This window comes from Castor canadensis, chromosome 6 (genome assembly GCF_047511655.1).
Source record: "Castor canadensis chromosome 6, mCasCan1.hap1v2, whole genome shotgun sequence".
Classification (NCBI taxonomy): domain Eukaryota; kingdom Metazoa; phylum Chordata; class Mammalia; order Rodentia; family Castoridae; genus Castor; species Castor canadensis.
This window is the reverse complement of record NC_133391.1, coordinates 147669359-147681680: the sequence shown is the minus strand read 5'-3', so window position 1 is coordinate 147681680 and position 12322 is coordinate 147669359. Positions and strand designations below refer to the sequence as shown.

At 43.4% G+C, this 12322-nt stretch overlaps 1 protein-coding gene across 4 annotated transcripts in view; it reads right to left on the bottom strand.

The window, feature by feature from the left end:
* Adamts12 (ADAM metallopeptidase with thrombospondin type 1 motif 12) overlaps positions 1-9999 on the bottom strand; it is a 326530-nt gene extending 316531 nt beyond the window's left edge. For all 4 annotated transcript variants that reach the window (XR_012449198.1, XM_074077647.1, XM_074077648.1 and 1 more), the window contains exons 1-2: positions 9601-9999; positions 2273-2634 (exon numbers count right to left, since the gene is read on the bottom strand). Coding sequence is in view for 3 of the 4 variants with exons in the window: in XM_074077647.1 (XP_073933748.1) it covers positions 2273-2634; positions 9601-9727 (489 nt within the window). In the remaining variant the exon portion in view is untranslated. The remainder of the gene's footprint in view (positions 1-2272; positions 2635-9600) is intronic.
* Positions 10000-12322: the final 2323 nt, after the last annotated feature.

Genomic DNA, 12322 nt, shown 5'->3' with positions numbered 1-12322 from the left:
GGGGCTAATGAGAATTCTAAAATTTATTGTGATGGTTGTGTAAACCTGTGATTACATATAAAGTCACTGAATTTTACACTTTAAGTGCGTAAATTGTGCAGATCTGAATTATACCTCAGTAAAGCTGCTAACACACACACACACAAACACACACACACACACACACACACACACACTTCTGGCAACTAAAGTGGAGCCCATGAATTTGTTTAAACATGGGTTTAAACTTCCTGTGCGTTTATTGACATGATAAATATTTACATGTTTATGAATAGTTATAGGTCCCACTTTGGTGTTCACCAGAGCAGTGTGGCCTCTGCATGTTTGTCTCATGGATGCTGCATTTCTCTGTGCCTGTCCTTCCAGATCAGGGGCTCTTTCTTTTGTTCTTTTTGGTCAGAGAAGATCAGACGGCAATGCTGCTTTCCAGGCTAGCTCATAGAAATGAAAGAGCTTGGATTGCAAAGGGAAGATGTCATGACAAACCAGAGTGAGCCTGAAGGACAAGGACCTGGAAGCCAGGAATGTTCCCCAGTTTGACCATGCATGCAACAGACCAGAGAAGAAGAGAGGAAGGGAGCCCCATTTTTTATTTTGTGATATTTATGATCTAATTAGGGGAATGGTAAGTATCAACATTGGAAAATCCAGAAAGAAACAAAATAAGACTTACTACTTATCATAGGAAGAAATTCATCCCCAGAGGTCCTTTGCCTGAGTTTTTCCACATTATTCCAGGAAAGCCAAACTATACAACTACAAGACAAACTCTACAACTACAAGACAAACTCTACAACTACAAGACATAATTCTGAATTATGAAAAGCAGACATTAACAGAAGAGTGGCAGTGATGATGGGAGAATGTGGGACAGGTGCTTTCTGTAAGAATGTCAACATCACTAATAGTTTTGCTTTGCAAACCTCAGACTCAGCATGGCCACCTTCAGGACTGTGGCCTCTTCCCTAACCACAGACTGCGAGTACTGGTGCAACCTCCTTCTCAAGCAAAGCAGAGACATCTCAACATGATCCCTAAGCACTGTTTGCCCTGCACTTGCTACTGGGCTCACTGCAGATGCCTCTAGAAGTAAGGGAACAAAAGGACTAATCTTCTTTTTTTTTTTTTTTTTACCATTTCTTTTTCAATGCTAGAGATAGAACCCAGGGCCCCAGAGTGCCAGGTGAGCACACTAACATTGAGCCACCAGCCCCAACCCTATTATCTTTTAAATACAAGTTTGAACTTTGAAAAATAAGCTTAGTCACACTTTGAAAAGTACATATAATAATAAAAACACTAAGACTCAAATTAACTTGCCCAGTAAAGTTATTCAATTTTTCCAAACTTCTTCATATGCTAAAAATGGTGGCAGAAGAAGAACAATGTATTATAAAACCACATAGTCCAGTGATTGCTATATTAGACACAAAAATAAGAAAAATAGTAGCTAATGTGCACTGAGTATTATTATTTATAAAACACTCTTCTAGGAGTATTTAATCCTCACAACACTCTCCTACAGAGGTCACCAAACTTTTCCCATAAAGGCCAGATAACAAATATTTTCAACTTTCCCAGACATATGTTCCCTATCCCAACTACTCAGCTTTTCTGTTTTAGTTCAAAAGCAGCCATAGGTAATATGTAAATGCATCAGTGTACCTGTGTTTCAATATAACTTTATTTATGAAAACAGTAAATGGAACATCATTGGCCAACCCATGCCAAAAGGCAAGCTCTATCATTGTCTCCATTTTACAGATGAGAAAACAGAAGGACAAAGGGATCTACTGACAGCCCAAGGTTTCCATAAAGTCTGATTATGAATTACTCAGAGACAACTATTATATCTAAGCAGCAACTGATATCACCAAAATTCTCAGTAAGTCTCTGACTCAGTCCAAATACAGGTTTTCCTAGTTCAAGAGGTGCTGGCCAGTCAGTCACTGGACAACATTCTCAGGGCTGCCCACAGATTGAAGACTAACTCAGTCCTTCCACTTCCCTTCTTCCCCATCTCTCCCGACATTCCTGCCTGGAGTTCTCCCTGTCTCCTCTGAACCCTCAGTGCTCTGATTCTTTGCACCTCCCAAATGAACTGCCTTCTATTATATATTTTCCCCAATCCCCTTGGAGATCAGGATCACCCAGCACAGGGGCTCAATTTGCACACTGGTGGTGCAGCTGTGAACCTGTTGGTAGAGTTTCTACAGGCTGAGACCCTAAGAGCCTGGAGAGAAGGATGGAGATAACAAGCTCAGGCACTCACCAATCCATGGCAGGCACTGAGAGCTGCTGTCCCGATTGTGGTGCCCTGCTGTACAACTGTGCCCCTGAGATGGCAACGGGGCCCTGAGGAAGCCATCATCTTAACATGGGACAGGTTCCCATATCTCTTCTCCAAGATGTAGCCATTGGAAAGAAATCCCTGATTGACCGTCAGGTTAAAAATCAAGTCTTTCTGTTCATGTAAAATTCTATAGTACACCCAGTCCTCTGAGCCAACCACATCTCTCTTCCTTCTGCTGCTGGGGACAGGATAGTGCAGGCCATATGACAAAAAATCCCCACTGGCATCTACTCGGACAGGCTCCACCACATGGTATTCCGTCAAGGCCTTGATAAAATGCTCTGAAAGAAAAGGAAGCAGAGAATAAAACTGAGAGATCAAGGCTAAGTGTGTAGCAAGGCAAACCCTCTTCCATTTGGAACTTAGATTCTATCCTAGCTTGCCCACTGAAAATCCACCATGGACTTGAAGCTTAAAGATCTTTTCCACCATGCAAACACCATCAACATTGTACCCCCTCAGCTTTCTCATCACATGCAGCAGTGCAGATTTAAGGCAAAACTCTGGATATCAGATATTTTATCAGACATCTTAAGTTGAAGAATACTGTTGGAAAGGAGCAAGACTGCCTGATGAACAAGGACACTGCAAGTCTTGAAAGTTCACTGACACAAATTGCAGAGCACTTCTGTTTATGACAAGGTGCTTAAATGCCTCAGCAACACCCTGCTGAGTCAGGTTAGAAGACTAAAAACACAATGACCCATCACACACCTGACAAGCTTTGCAACAGTGACAGCATCAGAGTTCTATGGTGTAGCAGAGTGCTCAAAGGAACTTGGGGGTTTTAATAGTACATCCTACATAAGATGGTAAGAAAGCATATTGGAATCTGGCTCAAAATATGAAAAGTGCCATTTTAAAAAATGCAGGACAAAGACACTTTTCCTTTGCACACACAAGAACACATACACCTCTTGACTCACCCAAAATTAAACCCCCACCAGCATCCCCTTATTTTGATATTTGCAAATAACAAAGAATCTAACTAGCAGAGAATTCTCACCATTCTGGATTAAAACTAAAGCAGACCATCAACTACCTAGTAAAATAAACTAATCTTTTGCTTAAGGAGGGAGGGAGGGAGAGAGGGAAGGAGGGAGGGAGGAAGGAAGGAGAGGAGGGAGGGAGGGAAGGAAGGAAGGAAGGAAGGAAGGAAGGAAGGAAAGAAGGATTCTAGTTGCCCCCTCCCAGCTGCAGTCCTTGTATTTTCTAACTTGCATTAGTTTGCTCATGTTACTTTACCAACTAGAATGTCTTATGCATTCTATCAAAATCATATTTATGTTTTAAAGCTCAAACTCAAGGTGCTGTATATAGTGGTGCATGCCTGTAATCCCAGCACTTGGGAGGCTAAGGCAGGAGGATCATGAGTTTAAGGCCAGCTTGGTTTATAAACCAAGACCCTGTCTCAAAAAACAAACAAACAAACAAAAACAACCAAGAAAACAGAAGGAAAGGGGAAAGAGGAAAGGAAAGAAAAAAAGGTTCAACTCAAATTCTTTCTCTTCATTCTCCTAATGGCTGGATTGAAGTTCTCTTTCCCCTAAACCCTCATGTCCTTACTTTCGGTACCTCCCAGAACGACCTTATTTTAACACTGTCTTTTGTTTGTTTTACTGTTTATCCCTAAATCTTTTGGAGGCCAGAATGTTAACATCACAGATTCTCGGTTCATATGTGCTGCTGTAACAGTGAACATATTTGTAGCTGGTGAATTAAAAGGGACTTGATAGGGTACAATTAAAAGGAAGCTTTTTTTTCATTCCAAAGAAATGCCTTCAAACATAATTTACAAAACCATTTTTCTCTGCCTTGGATGAAATATGGGTCAGATTACAAAGTTTCCACTCTCAGCTACCAACAAATATTCTTAAATTTTTAAGTGTACAAGGTTCAGACCCATTACTTACAACTATAACACTTAGGCAAAGCTGACCACATAGCAACAAGGACAGGCCTTAAAAACAATGTTCAGTGAAGAGTGAGAAATAAGACAAGTTCATACAGAGCTATTTACATTAATGGAAAATACATGCACACACACACATACAAAATAATAGAAAGTTTTCCAGAACAAGCCAACAAAAAACACACATGGAGCCCATTAACATGGATTTCCATGGGGAGGAATGGGAATGGGGAGTGAGGACAAAAATGAATAAATATGTAAAACAAAGGAGAGTTTCTGCACAAATTAATGACGCTAGTGTGCCATGAACCGAGGAGTACAACTGGCTCAGTCCCACCTACACCTCTCACTCACAAAAATGTCTGGGCCAATCTGATATTACAAGTTCAGAGCTAAATGAAGATGAAGAGAGGAATGGCCAGGTTGGGTGGACGTAGCCAGCTTCTGTAGTATTTTCCTCCTCTTGCTCTTCTCCACTGCTATTCACAATGATGCCTCTAGCTGCTCCACATTGGAGCAGTGGAAAGAAGTCAGGAGCAGAAAAAGTTTTACTCTGCTGGATGTAGTTGTTAACTGGCAATGTGGTGCCTGTGTGTGGTCGGTGTCCAGATGCTAAGACCTTCTCTCAAAAGAAGCTCTCTGAGCTTTGGGAGACTTCTCACTGGGGATTGTCCCAGTCCCTCCATGTGGGCAATTCTTCCTCCAACTGGCCACCCTCCACCCTTGTACTGAGGCCACCTCACCCATACAAAGTAACCTCTTCTGCACCATTTCAAGCTAAAAGAGTCAGAAGCATGGCTCAAGTTGTAGAGCACTTGCCTAGAAAGCGCAAAGCCCTGATTCAAAACCTAGTACCACAAAAAAAAGTGTAAAATTGAAAATGTTTATGGTGTTGATATGGGAAGTATGTTTTTTACTTTTGAAATTTGTATTCTGTATGTTGTTTTACCGGTACATGTAAACAGAGGAAAAGGACTGGATGTGAGAGGTATTACCTGGCTCTGAGAGGTCCGGAGAGACCTCAGTAGGGAGGTGAGTTGGGGATGCCACTGGCACCTTGGGAAATCAGTGTAATCGTCACAGCACCTCAGAAGCTATCAGAAAAAGAGCCAGTCTGCCCCCAAATCCCTCATGTGGTCTCTTCTTCTCTTACTTGCTCCCACATTGATACTATATACCATGTAGTAGATAGCCAGAGGCCATCACCAACACTCAAACTGATGCCCTTACCACCCCAATCTTAGTCTTTCAGCCTCCAATCAGTGAGCTAAATTAACCTCATTTTTTTATATATTAGCCAACTCAGGTATTTTGTGATAGCAACAGAAAACACTTGTCTTAGCTTCTACTCTCCTGGCTGTAAAGGGACAATAAAGAGAGGTGAAGATTCTTGGACTTCCAGGCCCACACTTCTAACCTCTGTCCTCATTGGTTCTTGAGTGTCTACCACTAAGGACCAGATCAGCACATAGGTGTTAACAAGTGTGGGAGGGGGGGAGGCCTGAGACACAGTACAATTACATCACAGCCTGTGCTAAGCATTTATGGAAAGAAATTATAAGCCATGAGTACTTTCACTTGCCTTGTTTAAAATTAGATTGGAAAACTTAGGCCAGATGTTTCAATTACTTGAAACTTTGAGTGAAGCATTTTTGAAAACAGGGAACACTGAGAAATCTCATCTTAGAAAGAAAAGCAAGACATGAGGGAATATTCACCTGGTTTTGTAAGATTTAGGTTAAATCTATACTTCATTGTGTTTTGCACATCATCCTCGTATGGCAGCCATGCATGTGCAGTAAGGGAAGGTACAGAATAGACTCAATCTTTCTATGCATTTCTATATTGAAAATAATTGAATTTCTAAGACTCCTTTACTAAAAAGGGTGAGGAAATTTCTGTGACAGGCATATTTTATTAATTATATTCCACAGGCTATTGTAACTATACAATTGTGTTATTATCATAGAAATTGTGGCAAATTGTGGAGAACGGTGTAGGTCCCTTTAAAATTGTAAAATGGTCACAGGAGGTTGAATTTGCTCACCAACCCTATAATTCATCTGCTGACCAGATATAATATTAATTATATCAACACAAATTTTTAAAGTGTGAAGTCTCCTTCCTTAAAAAAAAGAATAATTTCCTGCTTGCAGAAATTTTTTCTAAACACAATAGATGATTATAGATTTTGTCTTGAAACACTGCTACACTCCCTCTGTTCTTATGAAAGCTTGTGCACACTGAAGCCCATCTCTAACATGGGATAAAATGCCTGTCCTGTTGACTTCAGAAGTGCCAAGAGCAAGACAGACCATGGAAGTGACTGTGTACCTTGTAAACAGTAAGACGACCCCTGGCTTACAACAGTCGGTTTTTTGTTTTTTTTTTTTGACTTTACATTAGTGCAAAAGTTATGGGCTGGGCAGTAAAAACCACTACACAGTTTTGATCTTTACCCAGCTAGTGATATTTGGTGTGATACTCACTAACTATCACTGAGCATCAGGCCCCAGTCAGCCCTGTGATCAGAAAGGGAAACAACCCACAGTCTACAGTGTACTGTGTTGCTCAGCTGTGATGTATGGTGAGTTAGGTGCATTAAATGGATTTTTGTGTGTGTATGTGTGGTACTAGGGCTTGAACTCACGGCCTTCACCATGAGTCACTCCACCAGCCTTATTTTTGTGAATGGTTTTTCGAGATAGGATTTCGAAAACTATTTGCCCAGGCTGGCTTTGTACCACAATCCTCTTAATTTCTGCCTCCTGAGTAGCTAGGATAACAGGGGTGAGTCCAAGGGCACCCTGCTGAATTTTTGATTTGATGATACTTTCAATTTATGATGGCTTTTTTGGAATAGCCATAATCAATTGTACACCAAGGATCTGCACAGAGATAAACCTAAGGCGGTATTATCCACTAGAGAAGACAGCAAGTGGTGTGCAAGACTAGTATTTCCTGTGTTCTGGTATTTGATAGTGAATCAAGAAACCTTAGAGAAGTGCATTCTGAGCAGTGTGGGAAGATTACTGATTAGAATTAGTCAAACTGTCTGCTTCAAGTCCTAGACAAGATTAGATTCGTCTTCATATACTTTCTTAGAACTAAAATCTTGACTCTACCAAATCCTGAGAACAAGAAGGAACGTGAAAGGCTACGTAGTGTGTGGATGTGTTTCCAACTGTGAGATCCTACACAACTCCCTTCAGCCCCCTGGTAAACTGGTGTTTGGTGGGTGTTCAATAAATACACGTTGACTAATAGACTGCCCATCTTCACCTCCCATTTCTTATCTGTGAAAATAAGAAAGATGGGTGGGAGGATTTCTGAAATGATTTGCAAGTTTAAATGTTCAGAATTTGAGTGCAATTCAAAAATGCTGATGAAGAGGAAATGGAAGGTCATTTATTAGCAAAACTCAGGTCATTTATTCCCAGGAGGCTTCAGAAATTCCTCCTCTCATTAGTTCTCATTCTCTCTCTCTCTCTCCCCCCACCCATTAGTTCTAAATGGAAGCCAATCTAGAAATTTCTCCTTAGAATAAACAGTAGACTACTTAATTCATTCAGGTATTAAGATTGGTGAAAAAACTTTTTAAAGCAAATTATTTTTCAGCCTAAATGTATTTGAGTCACTCATAAGCTTAGAGCACTTTACAACTATTTTTCAATATCAAATATTCTCAACACATAATCCTAAAGATGACTAGGAAAAATAATCATATCTCACTTTCCAGGGAGGGTAAAGCAAGGTCCATCGGTGTCTGTTCCACACCAGGCTGACTTCCCTTACAAAGAAGATGTGTAGCAAGCAGAGCTGAAAACCAACCCAACCAGGGCAATGTGTGTCTTCAAACCAAATCATTCCCCAATGCCCTGGGACGTGCTTCTTTGTGCTGCCCCAGAAGAGAGACTTTTTACAAAGGGACTGTTTTCCAAAGAACAACCAGAGCTGCTATTTTAAACTTGGGGGTAGGAGATTGTATCTGGAATGTTTACACAGGCGAGTGCTGGGTGATTGACATCTAACCCCAGTGTTTGCTGCCCTGGCTCTGTCTTCTAAGTAAAGCAGAGGGAGGGATTTGCATGATAGCTCTCAAAGCTGCAGCCTAGGAGTTGACCAGCAGCATTTGAACTTTGCAATGTGGGCTGAAAATCCTGCCTGGCAATACCCAAAACATGGACAAGATGGTGATGTTTTGTCACCCAAATGGCCTTGGGAATTAAAGAGATGTCAAAAAAGCTGTGAGGATACTTCCTTACCTGAGCACAGTAAGCAAACATAGGACTCAATGAGCGAGCACTAGTCCAGCTCTCTCTCTGTGTGTGTGTGTGTGTGTGTGTGTGATCCCTACTACTGCTACCAGGCAGGGCTGCATGATTTTCAGAGTCGGTGCAAAACTTGGTGCAAAACCTCACTTCACTGTTTGCAAGACACATATGCTCTCCAAGCCTCAGCTTCCCCATCTGTAGAGTAGGATGGGAGCAGAAGGGTGTTGTTAGTGGTGAGTTGGGCTGACACACACAGGCCACTACAGCTGTTCTGACTGTGCCCTCCCCCAGGCACCATACACTCCCCATCAAACAGGAAAGTGTCTCTACCCTTTTAAGTCCAATAAAAGTACCACCTTACTCTGGATGCTCAGTTTAAAAAATAATAAGTAATAAACTGCCCACCACAACCGTCCCAATGCTTTCTGTCAAATCATATGTTTCTTGAAATTCAGAAAGAGGCAGCCAACAGCGATCAGCAAGGCAGGACAGGGAAAAGGCAATCTCTACGGAGGTAAATTTCCCACAAAAGGACTGTTGTTTAAAAAACACAACCCTAAATCTTTCCAGGAAACTCAAACACAGCCAAGTGTGCTCAGCAGGGGAGCGGAATCACATTTCCCCTTCCTCAACCAGGAGTTAAAAACTAACTGGAAATGGAAGGACTGTCCGTGAATCACTGGCATATTTTTATAAAAATAATTTTCCATGTCAGAATCCGAAAAAGAGAGAGTTGAAACAGTGCAGCATTCAAAGAGGAGAAGAAAGAAAGGGGACGGGGGGAGGGGGAGAGAGAGATCTTTGGGTCTTGCAAAGACTGCAGTGTCGTCCATGTGCAAGTGAGCGGGACACTCACCTTTCAGTGAGAACCGAGGCATCCTAGCCTTAAACACTGAATCCCGAGAGCGCATGGTACTAAGCCCCAGCCCAGTGTCCTTACCCCCAGCCGAATGGTTTGGCAGGGTTCAGGTCCGCCCAGCTGGGGGAAGGGAAAAGAGAGCACCAAGTTCCACGGGTTTTACCGCCACTGTTTTGAAAAGAAAGAAAGCAAAGCCACTAACCTTGCCTGGGGTCCGGGAAGCGAACAGGGCCTGGCTGAGGTTGTGTCCCGTGGCAAAGCGCCCCAAAGTTAAGGAGCTGAACCACCACGGAGAGATTTGCAAGCCAACTCCTCCGGGCACATGGCATGGTTCAGTTGTTGGAGAGGAAAAAAAAAAAAAAGTCAAAAAGTTTTAGCCCTCAGCTCCAGAAATCAAGTCCTCGCCTGTGGTCGCGCACGAAGATGCCGGGGTGCATGGTCCAGGCGTGGGCAGGGAGCGGCCAAAGCTGCCCACGATCGCCAGTGGCTTTTTTTTAAGCGACAGGGGCTGGATACCTTTTTCCCCCCCTCTCTGCTACTGAAAGGGGAGTGAGCAGCTGACAGTGTCTGCGTTCGGCCGGGTGTGGAATGGGTCCGAGCAGGGCGCAGCCCACCCCGATCCCCACCCGATCCCCACCCCTCTGCCTTGCACGCCCACGCGGCCTCCAGCCAGCTCGCATCTTCCTGCGGGACTCCCTCCTCCCCCGCGCTCCTCCCGCCAGCCACAGCTGGGACAGCGAGCCAAATAGGGGAGACCCGGGACAGACACCCTGGGCAGCACTAGGGGAAGCTGCCAGTGAGAGGCCTCCAGGCCTTCCCCACGCAGGACCGAAATACTGGAGCAAACGTTGAGTGAAGGGCTATAGGGACCCCCACTCCCTAGGGTGTCATCCCAGATCAGCGCTGCCCCCTTGCCTGGCCTTCTCCCAGTTTCCAGGATTTGTAACAAAGCTCTGTGAGGACTCCTCACTTGGGTCTCCCTAAGATCCTCTTTCAGGTTAGGCTAAGACTTTCACTTAAAAAACTATTAAGCGATTTTTCTCTTATCTTTTTCACACAAAGGGAAATGGTCCGAGCTAATCGGCCAGCTTGGCCCTGGAAAAGTCCTGTTCTGTCGTGTCCACAGGGAGGGGAATCTGCCGGGGAGGCCCTGTGAGTCTGCAGGTCAGTGCCTGCTTTTCTACTCTCCTAACCCACCTCCACTCCCCCAAAAGGAAGCCAGCAGAGTGGAGGAAGTAGTCAATCCAAGAAGGTGTCAAGGAATTTAGGCAGTTTACCTGCTAGGGCTTTCCATGGTGGGGACTGGAGGCATCCATTCAATATTCAAGGTTTTTCACCAGTGAGAAAATGCCACAAACTTTGGTGCTTGCCAGGCATCCTGAGAATTTACTGCGATAATCCAGCCAAGATTCTTCACCTCCAAGCTAAAACAGACCTCCTTACTCTATTCAGGAGGAATTTGGCTTCAAGATGGAGCTCTCCCTAGCTGACAGCCAACTACATCCTTCTGCAAGAGGTTTGGGATACCAGCTGAGGCAACCATGCACAGGGACAGGGTAGCCAAGCCAACCACTGGAGCCCAAATGCAAGTTGGTCCTTGCAGACCTGGGATGAGTGGTCTGAAGGATTTCACACTGAAATACATAAAGAATTTTTGAGGGGTATTATGTTGGTTTCCTGTAATTTGCTGGTACAAATTACAACAAATTTATTATCTTAAATTCTAGAAGTCTGAAACAGGTCTTGACGGACTGCAATTAAGGAACTAGCTGTTGTTAGGTAGAATCTGTGTTCAATCCTTTTCCACCTTCTAGAAGCTTCCCAAATTGGCTCAGGGCTTTTTTCCCCCAACTTCAAAGTCAGTGATGGCTGCCAGAGTCTTTGTCATATGGCATCGCTCTGATACTCTTCTTCCTCCCTTTTCTACTTCTGAGAACCCTTGTGATTAGATGGTCTTACCCCCATCATCCAGGATTCACAAGCTTGTCAGCTAATTAACAGCTCTAATTCCATCTGCAACCTTAAATCCCCCCTGCCTCCTAGCAAGGCATGTTATGTCATCATGAGTAGGTCAAGAAACTACTCTGAGCTTCTATTCCCATCATGTAAGTGTTAGGTGGCAGGGTCACATCTCAAGCCAAGAGATCGATAAGATAGGCAGATACTCATTTGCAGTGTCATTAAAGAACCACTTTGGTCTAGAACTCTGTCTTTGTTTGGTTTTCTTTTTTATGTCTTCCCTTTCTTCTTCTTCCCCTTCCCCTCACCCTTATTCTCTCTCTGTTTTTTTTTTTTTCACCTTGTACTCCTTCTTTTCTTCTTCTTCTTCTTCTTCTTCTTCTTCTTCTTCTTCTTCTTCTTCTTCTTCTTCTTCTTCTTCTTCATCTTCCTCATCTTCTTCTTCCTCTTCCTCATCTTCTTCTTCCTCCTCCTCCTCTTCCTCTGCTTCCTCCTCCTTCTTCTTTCCTTTTCTTTCTCTCCTTTTACTAGCAATCAGGATCTCATCTGAAGGTCATGATCACTCCTGGCTGCCATGCCCTGGAGAAGATATTTGTCTCTCAGGCAAAAACCTAAAGAACTCTGTGGAACCTCTGAATCCCACCAATGTCACGGATAATAGGGATAATCCACCAAACACTCCAGCTCCGCAGCTTGGCCTCTTCAACATTAGCAGCTTTCTCCCTCTACTCTCCCTACCTACACTTAAGACCACACTATGTTTTAAATATGCATAATATCCCTCAAAGGCCCATGTGTTGCAGCCTCAGTCCCCGGGGTAGTGGTATTGGACAGTGCTGTGGACCTTTATAAGATAGGGCCTTGTGTGAGCTCTTCAAGTCCCTAGGAATGTGCAACCTCAGTCTCAGTCTTTCTGCTTCCTAGCTTGTGATGTGCGATACCTTTGCTTGGACACATAGTCCCCA